This window comes from Pelophylax lessonae, assembly GCF_965119305.1.
Source record: "Pelophylax lessonae genome assembly, chromosome: 4".
NCBI lineage: Eukaryota > Metazoa > Chordata > Amphibia > Anura > Ranidae > Pelophylax > Pelophylax lessonae.
In genome coordinates this window covers 660057528-660072422 of record NC_138771.1, presented here as the reverse complement: position 1 = coordinate 660072422, position 14895 = coordinate 660057528, and the positions used below count along the sequence as shown (strand labels likewise).

The 14895-nt window shown below is 45.9% G+C and overlaps 1 protein-coding gene across 2 annotated transcripts in view; it reads left to right on the top strand.

The window, feature by feature from the left end:
* LOC309554845 (hepatic lectin-like) overlaps positions 1-5987 on the top strand; it is a gene marked incomplete at its 5' end in the record, with an annotated part of 41639 nt that extends 35652 nt beyond the window's left edge. For both annotated transcript variants that reach the window (XM_082256566.1, XM_082256567.1), the window contains 2 exons: positions 5539-5645; positions 5835-5987. In XM_082256566.1, coding sequence (XP_082112692.1) covers positions 5539-5645; positions 5835-5967 — 240 coding nt within the window. In that variant the 3' untranslated portion in view covers positions 5968-5987. The remainder of the gene's footprint in view (positions 1-5538; positions 5646-5834) is intronic.
* Positions 5988-14895: the final 8908 nt, after the last annotated feature.

The following is a 14895-nucleotide window of genomic DNA, read 5'->3' as shown; positions in this document are numbered from 1 at the left end:
CCTCAATAATCCGCCGACAGGTTACCATGCCGGAAAAAAGTACCGCAACTCCAGTGTAAGGCTCAGCCACAAAGAGACCAGAAGGAGGGGCCTCATCAGCAGAATCTGCCAACAAATAGAAAAGCTTTTCCACTTAAAAGAGACTCCATCTCATGAATAAAGTTTAGCAGCCCTCTGCCATTTTTCTCTACCTCCTATGTTGTTTCTCCAGCTTGCTGGGGAGGGAGGGAGGCAGAGGCCACCATTTCCTCCAGTATAACAGATCCTGAGGTGGATGGAATAACAGGGGCAGCATTCAGGACCCCCTCCTCACTCTCCACTTGTACTTCTACCGCCACTGCTTTTCCACGATTGGTGTCATTCCTAATTTTTCAGAACCTCTCCTTATTTTGGAACTCTTCCTTAACCACTTAAGCCCCGGAAGATTTTACCCCCTTCCTGACCAGGGGTTTTTTTGCGATTTTTTACTGCGTGACTTTAACGGACAATTGCGCGGTCGTGCGACGCTGTACCTAAACGAATTTCACGTCCTTTTTTTCCCACAAACAGAGCTTTCTTTCGGTGGTATTTGATCACCTGTACGATTTTTTGATCATGCGCTAAAAAAAAAAAAAAAAGAGCGTAAATTTGGCAAAAATAGCAATATTTTTCACTTTTTTTTATATGAAATTCCCCCCAAAAAAAATGTAAAAATCAAAATTTTTTAACATTTTCGTTTTTTTCATTTTTTGTTTTATGCTACATATGTTTGGTAAAAAAAAATCGCAAAAAGCGTATTTTGATTGGTTTGCGCAAAAGTTATCGCGTTTACTAACAAAGGGAAAGATTTTTGTCATTTTTGGTGTTTTTTTTTTTAACGAGTAATGGCGGCGACCTGCGATTTTTTTTGCAGTACTGCGACATTGCGGCGGACAGATCGGACCCCTGACTGACATTTTTGACACTTTTGGGGGTACCAGTGACATTACTGCAGTAATCAGTGCTATATATATATGCACTGTTACTGTAAAAATGACACTGGCAGGGAAGGGGTTAACTGTACTGGACAGGGAGGGGTTAAGTGTGTCCTAGGGGCGTGTTTCTAACTGTGATTGGACATGGCTACTAGTGTAAAAACAGAGATCAACGGTCCTACATAGTAGAACCGTCTGATCTCCATTTTTACACAGGGGAGAATGATAGGTGGCTTGTTTACATAAGCAGCTCCGCCTTTCTCCCGCTCTACCGACGATCGTAGTGTGACCGGCGGACATCGGGTCCGCCAGTCACACGCCCGCACTCCTCCGTGAACGAGCCGAGGCTGCGCGCACCTCAGCGGGCGCGCGCTCGTCCCCTATTGGCTCAAAACCCGGTGACAGGCGAGCGACGTAGACCTACGTCACTCTGCCTGGCAGGGGCTGACTGCCGCAGTAAATATACTGTGCGCAATCGGCAAGCGGTTAAATGCTCCACTCTTTTCCCCCAATGATTTCCCTAGATTCTGCTGCTTCTTGATGGCACATTAAGCTCTGGTCTCTTGCTGCTCCATGCCTTATTGTGTAAAACTTTCTTTTTCCTCTACTCCGCTTTCAGGCTTACCAACTTTTCCTCCTCCTTTGCAATTCTCACCAAACAATTGGCAATCCGCTCTCTGAAAGTGGGGTGAGATTCCATTTTTTTAGGGCCATAGCCAAGGTCTTCAGGTGCAAACAAAGCTTGAGAATACAAGTTGGATCCCAAGAGGGACCATCGCCCGGGTCATCCCTAGGATCTCCCATCCTCACTGGGGCTAAGTAACTCACCTGGCCCCCTGGGGTCTGGAGAGAGTGTCACAGCACAAATAACCTCTCTGGTACAGAGACTGATGAATATTCATAGTGTGTGACTGTGGGGGAGGGGACATTAGAGTGTAAGCTCCTCTGGCACAGAGACTGATGTGACTGGCTCAGTGATCTCTGTACAGCACTGTGGTATATGTCAGAGCTATATATATGTATAATAATAATTACATAGTTACATAGTTTGTGAGGTTGAAAAAAAAACATCAGTCCATCCAATTCAACCTATGATGTGTGTGTGTGTTTGCTGTTAACCGTACCCCTTTATGTTGTGGTCTTTAAGGTACCCATCTAATAGTTTTTTGGAACTATCGATGCTCCCTGCTGATACTACTGCTTGTGGAAGAGAATTCCACATCCTTACTGCTCTTACAGTAAAGAACCCCTTACGTATTTTAAGGTTAAAACGTTTTTCCTCTAGTTTTAGTGAGTGGCCCCGTGTCTTATTGTATTCCCTTTCTCTGAATAGTTTGTTCCTTATGATACAGTATTTGTACATTGATATCATATCCCCCCTCAATCGTCTCTTCTCCAGAGAGAATAGGTTCAGTGCTTGTAACATATTGGACTAGGTGGGACTTTATATGAGACCCAAGCCCGGCGTCTCCATCCCTATAACAAAACACAAAAAGAGGTTTGAGGATTGTAAGAGGTGCATGAAAGTCAGTCAGCCCCCAGTCTGATGTACTCACCCTCCAGTCTGTCACCAAACAAATATAACCTGTCTCTTGGTACAAAGAACAGGGGTTTAGTTGACACACATTTGCAAACGTATGTGAAAGCTGCAGAGCCACTTCACGGCACCCTGTTATATCTGCAGTCCTAACACTCTTAATTTAGTGTCCTCACACTGGAGGCACATGGCCGCTAATGGGTGGATGGGGGACAGGTGAGAGGGAGACAGCCCAACCTCCCCCAACCCATCCTCATGCACGACTGGCTGTTGTCTCAAAGACTCAAATAATTAGGTTTATAACCATGGTGCAAACTGGAAAAGACCAGCTGAAAAGCATTACACCTCCATCCCCTTGGTGGATGCAGCAATTAGATAGGAAGGGATTTTATGTATGGGGCATGGCCTGTAAAGCTCACTGCCTTTGAAATCCCCAATTTCCTTTTGGGACTTTATATGAGACAAGCAGGTCATGCTATTGGTCTCCATCCCTGTATACGGAAAACACTAAAGTCAAAGGTTCAGTGCTTGTAGTCTTTCCTCATAGCTGATGTCCTCCATTCCCCTAATTATTTTTGTTGCCCTTCTCTGGACTCTCTCCAGTTCCAGCACATCCTTCCTGAGGACCGGTGCCCAGAACTGGACAGCATACTCCAGATGTGGCCGGACCAGAGTCTTGTAGAGTGGGAGAATAATCTCTTTATTTCTGGAGTGAATCCCCTTTTTTATACATCCCAGTATTCTGTAGTCTTTGTTTGCTGCGGCTTGGCATTGCATGCCACTGCCAAGCTTGTTGTCCACCAGTACCCCCAGGTCCTTTCCATCTTAGATTCACCCAGAGGTACCCCCCCCCCCTCCCCAGTGAGTAGCTTGCTTTCGTTTTTCTGAAGCCCAAGTGCATTACTTTACAATTTTCAACATTAAACCTCATCTGCCATGTAGTTGCCCACCCCGTTATTTTGTTCAGGTCCGCTTGTAAGGTTTCCACATCCTGCATAGAAGATATTGGCATGCTTAGTTTAGTATCATCCGCAAATACTGAGATTGTACTCTATATCCCCTCCTCTAGATCATTTATGAATAAATTAAACAGGATTGGCCCCAGGACAGAACCCTGGGGGACCCCACTTTCCACACCCGCCTAATCCGAGTATTCCCCATTAATCACCACCCTCTGGACTCTCCCCTGGAGCCAGTTCTCTATCCAGGTACTCACCTTAAGGTCCATACCTACCTTCCTTAGTTTGTACAGTAAGCATTTGTGGGGAACGGTGTCAAAGGCCTTTGCAAAGTCCAGATACACCACATCCACAGGCTTACCTTTATCTAGGTGGCAGCTCACTTCATCATAGAAGGTTAATAGATTGGTTTGGCAAGAACGATTTTTCATGCATACATGCTGATTACTACTAATAATACAGTTTTCATTACTAAAGTCTTGTATGTGGTCTCAAAATCCCCTCCAAAATCTTGCAGACTACTGATGTTAGGCTGACTGGCCTATAGTTACCTGGGATATATCTCTGCCCTTTTTTAAATATTGATACCACTTTGGCTTTTTTCCAATCAGCTGGCACCATACCCGTCTGTAGACTATCCTTAAAGATCAAGAATAATGGTCTGGCAATCACCTGGCTGAGCTCTTTAAGAACCCTCGGGTGCAACTTGTGCAAGCCATCCGGTCCCGGTGATTTATTTATGTTAAGTTTCTCGAGTTTAGTTCTAAGTCTATCTTCTGTTAGCCATGGCGGTACTTCCTGAGGTGTATTATTTAGTTTAGCATTACAAGCTGGGTTAGTGTAGCGCCCTAATTCTTTTGTGAAGACTGAAGAGAAGAAATTATTTAACACTTTCGCCTTCTCTCTGTCCTCTGTGGCCAGATTCCCTTCATCGTCTTTTATGGGGCCAATGTGTTCTGGCCTCGCTTTCTTACTGTTTATATACTTAAAGAATTTCTTGGGGTTCTTTTTACTCTCTTCCGCTATATGTCTCTCGTGTTCTATTTTAGCCGCCTTGATTTCACCTTCACATTTCTTATTGCACTCTTTGTAATGCTTGAATGCTGCCAATGACCCCTCAGCCTTGTATTTTTTGAAGGCCTTTACTTTAGCATTAATATGCATTTTTATGTTGGAGTTTAGCCACCCAGGGTTTAGTTTTGCTCTTTTAAATGTATTTCCCTTTGGAATGCACTGGCCAATCCCTTTGTTTAGTATGCTCTTGAAGCACTTTCATTTTTCCTCCGTGTTCTATGTTCCCAGAGTTCTATCCGATTTTATATTTTCTAGCAAAGAGTGCAGCTTTTAGGAAATTGGCTCTTTTGAAATTCAGTGTCCTTATATTACCCTTGTGTTTCCTATTACTATGATTAATACTGAAACTAATTGACCAATGGTCACTATTTCCTAAGTTATCCCGTATTTCTATATCCGTGAGCAGGTCTGTATTGTTGGTAATCAGTAGGTCAAGTACCGTATTGTTTCTTGTCGGTGCGTTTACCATCTGACCCATGAAATTGTCCTGCAAAACATTTAGGAACTGCCGAGCCTTGGCAGAATGCGTGGTTCCTTCTGCCCAGTCTATATCTGGATAATCAAAGTCCCCCATTATGATGACATTTCCCATCCTTGCTGCCAATCCAATCTGTGAAAGGAGGTCCGCCTCCCCCTCCTCCCTCTGGTTGGGGGGCCTATAGCATACGCCCAATATTACCTTCCCCACAGTATCTTCCCTTTGAAGTTCTACCAATAGGGATTCTACCTCATCCATAGCTCCATTATTAATATCATCCCTCATATTTACCTGTACACTGTTCTTATAATACAGACATACCCCTCCCCCTTTTTTACCTTCTCTATCTCTGCGGTAAAGGTAATAATAGTGTGTGACTGTGGGGGGACATTAGAGTGTAAGCTCCTCTGGTACAGAGACAGATGTGACTGGTTCTGTGTATTGCTGAATATGTCACAAATATTATAACAATGATGATTAAATGTCTAAATGAAAATCGAGGCATTGAAACAATTTCTATCTTTTGTTTTTCTGAAGAATTTCCTACGTACATTTTCACAGAAAGAGAGTCCATGGGTTGGTCTCAACAGGACGGAGCCTAATAAATGGCAATGGGTGGATGGGACTGTTCTTAGTACTGAAAAGTAAGTCCGCACTTCACATCCGATTCCTTTAGACATAGCAAGTCATAAATCCGAGCCGCCTCATTGTCTGTGTAGATGTTGAAGATTTTATATACTGCACCCATTGGGGTTTAGAGAACATTTAGGAATCTTCTGTCCTGCTTAGTATTGGTTTCACCCCTGGTCACTAATGGAATGTGTTCCTTGCAGGTTCTGGCAGAATGGTCAGCCCGATAATAAAAGGGGAATAGAAGATTGTGCTCAGTTGAGAGAAGGAGATGGCTTGAATGATGTTGATTGTTCCACGACAAAACCGTACATCTGTGAGAAGGAATTATTCTGAAGTGTGACGATGAACCTCAAAAAACACCTCCTGTCCCTATCTGCTCTTTTATTCTCCCACTTCCTACTACAGTAATATAGAATGGGCTAAAAAACAAAGAGAAATGTGCAGGCTTCCATGCCTGACCTTCTCCTAAAATTGCCAGTTACTAGTCTGCTGTGGTGAATATCCAAAATTCAATACTTTAGGGCAGGGATGTCCAACCCATGGCCTGCGGGCTGCATACATGGCAACACAAAATTGTAAACTTGCTGCTATGAATGCCATCTGGAGGGATTCCAGGGATGCCATGTTTGGCAAAGGACCCGGGGCAGTGACCGGCATAGACAACCGGGGCCCGGGTACGTCTGGGGCCATTCCGAAGACGTCACGCCGATGATGAAACGCGTCAAGTTGGGACGCACGTCGCCTTGTTTCTGAACGCCAGCTGGAACGCATGCTGCTGTAGGATTGTCCAGCTCTGCACTGCTCCCCCTGTGTAGTGCGGTAAACCGCACAGGAGCATATTATTTACAGTATATCACAAAATTGGGTACACCTCTCACATTTTTGTAAATATTTTATTCTATCTTTTCATATAACAACACTGAAGAAATGACACTTTGCTACAATGTAAAGTAGTGAGTGTACAGCTTGTATAACAGTGTAAATTTGCTGTCCCCTCAAAATAACTCAACACACAGCCATTAATGTCTAAACCGCTGGCAACAAAAGTGAGTACACCCCTAAGTGGAAATGTCCAAATTGGGCCCAATTACCATTTTCCCTCCCCGGTGTCATGTGACTCTTTAGTTTTACAAGGTCTCAGGTGTGAATCGGGAGCAGGTGTGTTAAATTTGGTGTTATCGCTCTCACTCTCTCATACTGGTCACTGGAAGTTCAACATGGCACCTCATAGCAAAGAACTCTCTGAGGATCTGAAAAAAATAATTGTTGCTCTACATAAAGATGACCTAGGCTATAAGAAGAGTGCCAAGACCCTGAAACTGAGCTGCAGCACAGTGGCCAAGGCCATACAGTGGTTTAAAAGGACAGGTTCCACTCAGAACAGTCCTCGCCATGGTCGACCAAATAAGTTGAGTGCATGTGCTCAGCGTCATATCCAGAGGTTGTCTTTGGGAAATAGACGTATGAGTGCTGCCAGCATTGCTGCAGAGGTTGAAGGGGTGGGGGGTCAGCCTGTCAGTGCTCAGACCATACGCCACACACTGCATCAAATTGGTCTACATGGCTGTCATCCCAGAAGGAAGCCTCTTCTAAAGATGATGCACAAGAAAGCCTGCAAATAGTTTGCTGAAGACAACAGACTAAGGACATGGATTACTGTAACCATGTCCTGTGGTCTAATGATAATAATATAAACTTATTTGGTTCAGATGGTGTCAAGCGTGTGTGGTGGCAACCAGGTGAGGAGTACAAAGAGTGTGTCTTGCCTACAGTCAAGCATGGGGGTGGGAGTGTCATGGTCTGGAGCTGCATGAATGCTGCCGACACTGGGGAGCTACAGTTTATTGAGGAAACCATGAATGCCAACATGTACTGTGACATACTGAAGCAGAGCATGATCCCCTCCCTTCAGAGACTGGGCCGCAGGGCAGTATTCCAACATGATAACAACTCCAAACACACCTCCAAGATGACCACTGCCTTACTAAAGAAGCTGCGGGTAAAAGTGATGGACTGGCCAAGCATGTCTCCAGACCAAACCCTATTGAGCATCTGTGGGGCATACTCAAGGGAAGGTGGAGAAGCGCAAGGTCTCTAACATCCATCAGCTCTGTGATGTCATCATGGAGGAGTGGAAGAGGACTCCAGTGGCAACCTGTGAAGCTCTGGTGAACTCCATGCCCAAGAGGGTTAAGGCAGTGCTGGAAAATAATGGAGGCCACACAAAATATTGACACTTTGAGCCCAATTTGGACATTTCCACTTAGGGGTGTACTCAATTTTGTTGCCGGGGGTTTAGATATTAATGGCTGTGTGTTGAGTTATTTTGAGGGGACAGCAAATTTACACTGTTATACAAGCTGTACACTCACTACTTTACATTGTAGCAAAGTGTCATTTCTTCAGTGTTGTCACATGAAAAGATAGAATAAAATATTTAAAAAAATGTGAGGGGTGTACTTACTTTTGTGAGATACTCTATATACTCACATCAGTACATGCATGTTTAAAAATCACAAAAGTTAACGTTTTAGGTCCTGAATGCCTGTCTCATCAGAGTTACAGCATAGATTGTAGCCCCCAGTATGGGGTTGTGGAAGTGTGGGCCACAATGCAATAAGAGGGGATGGAAAAATATAATGTATACTTACATTTTCCCTTTACCGTTTTATTTTTGTTTTATTTTTTGAAATCCATTTTATTTACATTATACTCGATTATGTATTGGCCCTTAAGGGGATATTTTAAATAATAAAAACCCTGACGTTATTACACTATGAGGCTGCCTGCTTTTTGTTTCCTCTCCTTGGGACCATCCTAACCGCCACTTACCCTGCAGAGGAACCCTATTGGGAGGATTACCAGGAGACATGCATCCAGGCCACTGAGATTACTAGAGCCTACTTTGATCTCACTTGCCATATGGTAAGAGTGAACGACACCGTCTGGTGAGTGGGAATTTTTTCCCATATTTTTTGCACGGAGGGTGTCACCATCACTATATTCAAAACATTCCTTCACTATTTTTTTCACCGCCTTTTCACTACGCATCTGGCCTTTTAGTAGGAAGATTGCACACATTTGGGTGAAAATCAGGAAAGGATTCAACATATGATCATTGTTGAACTGTTTTCACAGGGCTTTAACCACTTGCCGACCGTCGCAAGTACATATACTGCGGCGGTCAGCCCCTCACAGGCAAAGTGACGTACCGGTACGTCGCTAGCCTGTGAGGCTCTGGGGAGCGAGCGCGCGGTCACGCCCCCCCCCCACGTGTGTGAGCGGCGGACCCGATGTCTGCCGCTCATTCACGATCGTCCGCGATCGTCAGCGGGAGAAAGGCAGGCGGCTAATGTAAACAAGCCGCCTGTCATTCTCCCCTGTGTAGGAATGGTGATCATACGGTTCTACTATGTAGATCCGTTGATCATTGCTCCTACACATCAAGCCACAGCCAATCACAGTTAGAATCACGTCCCTAGGGACACACACAGCCCCTCCCTCTCAAATAAAGTTAACCCCTTCACTACCAGTGTAATTTTACAGTAACAGTGCATATGTATAGCACTGATTACTGTAGTAATGTCACTGGTAACCCCAAAAGTGTCTAAAATGTCATTTAAGCGTCCGATCTGTCCGCCCCAATGTCGCAGTCCCGCAAAAAAAATCACAGATCGCCGCCATTACGCGTTGAAAAAAAAAAACAACAAAAATGACAAAAATCTTTCACTTTGTTAGTAAACGCAATAACTTTTGTGCAAACCAATCAAAATACGCTTTTTGCGATTTTTTTTACCAAACATATATGTAGCATAAAACAAATTGGCCGAAAATGTTAAAAAATTTAGATTTTTACTTTTTTTTGGGGGGGAATTTCTTATAAAAAAATGTGAAAAATATTGTTATTTTTGCAAAATTGTCGCTCTTTTTTTGTTTATAGCGCATGATCAAAAAATCGCACAGGTGATTAAATAACACCAAAAGAAAGCTCTGTTTGTGAGAAAAAAAGGACGTCAAATTCGTTTAGGTACAGCATCGCACGACCGCGCAATTGTCCGTTAAAGTCACGCAGTGCCGAATCGCAAAATACCCCCTGGTCAGAAAGGGGGTAAAATCTTCCGGGGCTTAAGTGGTTAAGTAAATAATTTTTCATGATTTTCATATGCTTTTTATATGTTTTTAAAGGTATATATGCCACATAATATTTTTTGCAATAGCCACAGGGAATCCATGTGGTTATTTGGTGTATTATTTAAAATTATTTAGAAAGAGCTAGCGCTGTTGACCACATAGAATATACTCTCCTTCTAGTATTATATTACGTCTGAGGGCATGCCGAGGATTCCATGTTTGCAGTAGTGATGTCGCGAACCTAAAATTTGCCGTTCGCGAACGGCGAACGCAAACATCTGCGAATGTTCGTGAACCGGGCCAACCGCCATAGAGTTCAATAGGCAGGCGAATTTTAAAACCCACAGGGACTCTTTCTGGCCACAATAGTGATAGAAAAGTTGTTTCAAGGGGACTAACACCTGGACTGTGGCATGCCGGAGGGGGATCCATGGCAAAACTCCCATGGAAAATTACGTAGTTGACGCAGAGTCGGGTTTTAATCCATAAAGGGCATAAATCACCTAACATTCCTAAATTGTTTGGAATAACGTGCTTTAAAACATCCAGTGTGTGAATACGATCAGGTATGATGTTGTATCGATCAAGTATTGTAAGGGTTACGCCCGCTTCAGTGACAGACCAAACTCCCCGTTTAACAGTCAGTCAGTCAGTCCGTCCATTTGCACAACCGCAAACTCCCCATTTGCACAAGGTTGGATACCAAGCTAGCCATGTCCCGTTCCTTGTCCTCACTGACATCATTGAAGGTCTCTTCCTCCACCCAGCCACGTACAACACCAAGGGTCCCCGAAAGGTGACAACAAGCCCCCTGGGACGCCTGCTGTGGTTGGTCTTCCACCTCCTCAAAGCCACCTTCCTCCTCTGACTTCTCTTTTTCAGACTCCTCTCTCTGCGTTGCCACAGGTCCAGCAATCGACAACGACAAGGCTGCTTCTGGTGGTGATAGGGACCACAACTCTTCCTCTTAATGCTCATCTATGGCCTGATCCAATACTCTTCGCAGGGCACGCTCCAGAAAAAATGCATATGGGATGAGGTTGATGATGTTGCCTTTGGTTTGACTGACCAGGTTTGTCACCTCCGCAAAAGGACGCATGAGCCTACAGCCATTGTGCATGAGCATTCAGTAACACGGCCAAAAAATACCCAGCTCCGCAGAGGCTGTCCTCTTTTTTTTAAATTAAAGAAAACTAATGTTTTTTCTATGAAAAATTATCCCGCGGATCGCTTTTGGTCTGTTCACAATGAAGCAACGACCTTATCATCTGGGGTGTGCCAACACACTCCTAGAGGTGATCGCTTCATTGTGATATGCAAGCCCCTTCACCACAACAAGGTAACGATCACGAAGGGGAATTGACACATGTAAGTGCATTTTTTTTTTTTTTTTGCAGCCACAGTGTAGCACCAGAGGCCAGAAAAATTAGGCATGTACACATGCATGAAAAAGTAGGTATTGTTGCAGCGGCCGGAAAAATTTAGGTTTTCAAGGCAGAAAGTGCACTAAAACATTGCGGCTTGAACCGTAGTTGGTGGCGGAGACGTCACGTAAGTCATCCGGCATGCAGAGATTAAATACAGCAGCGTGTGGACCATTTTTAGCCCAAGGCATCTCAGTCATCATCAGGCCTTTTTTAGTCAAATGCATCCCCCACTGTCAGTCCCTTCGGGATCCATGTCTCATTTATCTTAATAAAGGTGAGGTAATCGAGACTTTTTTGACCTAGACGACTTCTCTTCTCAGTGACAATACCCCCTGCTGAAGGTCCTTTCTGACAGGACACTTGAAGCGGGGCAGGCCAGAAGTTCAATGGCAAATTGGGATAGCTCAGGCCACAGGTCAAGCCTGCACACCCAGTAGTCAAGGGGTTCATCGCTCCTCAGAGTGTCGATATCTGCAGCTAAGGCAAGGTAGTCTGCTACCTGTCTGTCAGGGAACTTCCCACAAGAGAGCTGGATCTTTCGCCCACACTAATGCAGCGACGCCCAGTGGCCTATTTAAACCAGCCTGCTCCAGCCATTAGTTGCTGGATGATCTTCAGCTTCCTGTTTCCTGTTTCCTGAGTTCCTGTTCCTGTTTACTTGGATTACCTGTTACCGACCCGGCTTGTCTCACCTGTCTTGTCTCTCCTCCTGGCTCCGTCCATCGGCTTGTTTACCCACTCTGCTTCAGTCTGCTGTTCCCTTGTATGACCCCCGGCTTGCTCCTACGGACTCCTCTACTGCTTGATGAACTGTGTTTGACCCCTTGGCTTGATCTTGACCTCGCTCTTGTCGCACGCCTGGCTACCTTCTCCAGTCACCTTCAAGGCATCCTGCATATCAGCACGCACTACGTGTCTACAACCACCGCAGTCACCTCTTCACCGGAGCTTGCCGCAGCTGGCGACCCCTGTTCCTTTGGGCACAGCATTCCCTGTCTCCACCTCCAGGGGTGCCTTGCACTTAGCCACAAGGGAAGCCCTCTCAGCACCTCGGCCTCTGATCAGGTACGTGATAGTATCATCCAGCCAGAATATGTCAGAGGCCGACAGAAGTGCTTCCCAGCTCGAGGCTCTGTGCCAGCAAGTCGCAGCCCTCACCCAAGCAGTGACCAACCTACAGGACGGGTACTTCCAGTTGGAGGGTCGTTTACAGAACTTGGCAGTATCTTCCGCAACTACAGCTCCTCCTTCTGCAGGTCTTGCATCAGCCTCACTGACTCCAGAGCGTCACTCACCCACTCCTATGATGATGGCTCCTCCTTCTGAACCCAGGGTGCCCACTCCAGAGCGTTTTTCCGGCGATCAGAGGAAGTTCAGGGCTTTTAAGAATGCCTGTTCTCTCTACCTGGCTCTGCAACCAAGGACCTTCTCCCTGGAAACAGTTAAAGTGGGATTTGTCATTTCTCTGCTATCCGATGAACCGCAGTCCTGGGCTCATCACCTGTCAGAACAAAAAAGTCCTGTCATCAACACTTTGGACACCTTTTTTGAAGCCATGGGCCAACTATATGATGACCCACAACGCAGGGCCACTGCAGAGGCCACTCTCCATACCTTACAGCAGGGGAGGCGCCCTGCTGAAGACTACACTGTGGACTTCCGCAAATGGTCAGCGGATACTGAATGGAACGATGCCGCCCTCAGGCACCAGTACCGACTTGGCCTATCTGAGGCCCTCAAAGATGAGCTGGCACGAGTAGAAAGCCCACCAGTTTGGAGGAGCTCATTCAGCTCGCCATCCAACTGGACAGACACCTGCGGGAGCGGCGATCTGAACGTGTTCAGTCCTTCTGGCCTTCCTGCATGCTACCTAAGGTCCCAGTTGTCCCTGCACCTATTCCAGCCACAGCAGCCTCCTCTGAAGGAGAACCTATGCAAATTGGCATGGTTCGTTCTGCCCTGACCTCTGATGAGAGACTCCGCCGCAGGCGGGCTAACCTCTGCCTCTACTGTGGGGAGGCCGGACACTTTCTCCGCAACTGCCCTGTGAGGCCCAGTAAGTCTTCCCCACACAACTCCATGTATCAGCAAGTCCCAGGATCTTCCCTTACTCATCTTGTTCTCCATGTCTCCCTACAGGTAGCGAAAGGGGAGGTCCGACTCCCAGCAATAATTGACTCTGGGGCATGTAGTTGCTTCATGGATGTAACCCTTGCTAAGGACTTCCGGATTCCTATTCAAACTAAAGAACTTAAAATCAAGGTCCAGTTGGCCGACGGTACCACTCCTCGATCCGGGCCTGTTACTCACGAGACGGTACCTATTCTTACCATTACTGACTCTGGCCATCAAGAGTTTGATATTTTATGTTCCCTCATGTTCCCCATAATTCTGGGGATACCATGGTTGCAGGCACACAACCCGCAGTCCGCAGATAGACTGGATCTGAAGGGAGATCTCCTTTGTGTCCCCCTACTGCCTTCAGCACTGTCTGATGCCCAAACCTGTGTCTCCTTCCAGTTGCCTGACCGTCCAGCCAGTCTCCGACTCCAGCCAGGACGTTCCTCCAGTTTACCATGATTTCCTGGACGTCTTTGACAAAAAGAAGGCCGATATACTACCACCTCATCGCCCCTACGACTGCCCTATCGAGCTATTACCTGGTGCAGAAGTTCCCTTTGGAAGGATTTTTCCACTTTCAGAGACTGAGCTTGAGGTGTTGCGCCAGTACATTGATGAAAACCTAAAAAAGGGATTCATCCGCCCCTCATCTTCTCCAGCTGGCGCCGGAATTTTCTTCGTAGAAAAGAAAGATCATACCCTCAGACCCTGTGTGGATTACAGAGAGCTCAATAAAATCACAATTAAAAACCGGTACCCTCTTTCGCTTGTTCCTGAGCTCTTTCAGAGGTTCCGTACCGCCCGGTCTTTACTAAATTGGACTTGCGCGGTGCCTACAACCTAGTACGCATTCGCGAGGGCGATGAATGGAAAACAGCCTTTCGAACACGTTTTGGGCATTTTGAGTACCTGGTTATGCCTTTTGGTCTATGTAATGCTCCAGCTACCTTTCAGCACTTCGTGAATAATATCTTTAGAGAATACCTGGATAACTTCATGATTGTGTACCTGGACGACATTCTTGTCTTCTCCCCTACCCTGGAACTACATAGAATCCATGTCAAGAAAGTGCTGTCCACACTAAGGGTACACGGACTCTATGCAAAAGCAGAGAAGTGTTCCTTTGAAAAGACTTCTACACAATTTTTGGGTCTGATCATTTCCATTGATGGGGTAGCCATGGGCCCCCAGAAGGTATCTGCCATCCTGGAGTGGCCAGCTCCCACGGACAAAAAGGGCATTCAGAGGTTCGTAGGGTTTGCGAATTTCTATCGGAGGTTCATCAAGGACTTTTCTGGCATTATCGCCCCGATTACCCAGCAAACCCGCCAACACTGCCGTTTCCAGTGGTCCCAAGAGGCTCAAGAGGCTTTTGATAAATTAAAGGCGTTATTCACTTCTGCACCTGTTCTGCAGCATCCCGACCCTGCCCTACGTACTGGAGGTTGATGCATCTGAAGTCGCCACAGGGGCCGTCCTATCTCAACGTCTGGGCCCTAAAGCACTATTGCATTCAGTGGCTTTCTTCTCCCGAAAGCTCTCTCAGCCGGAAAGGAACTATGATGTTGGGGATCGGGAACTG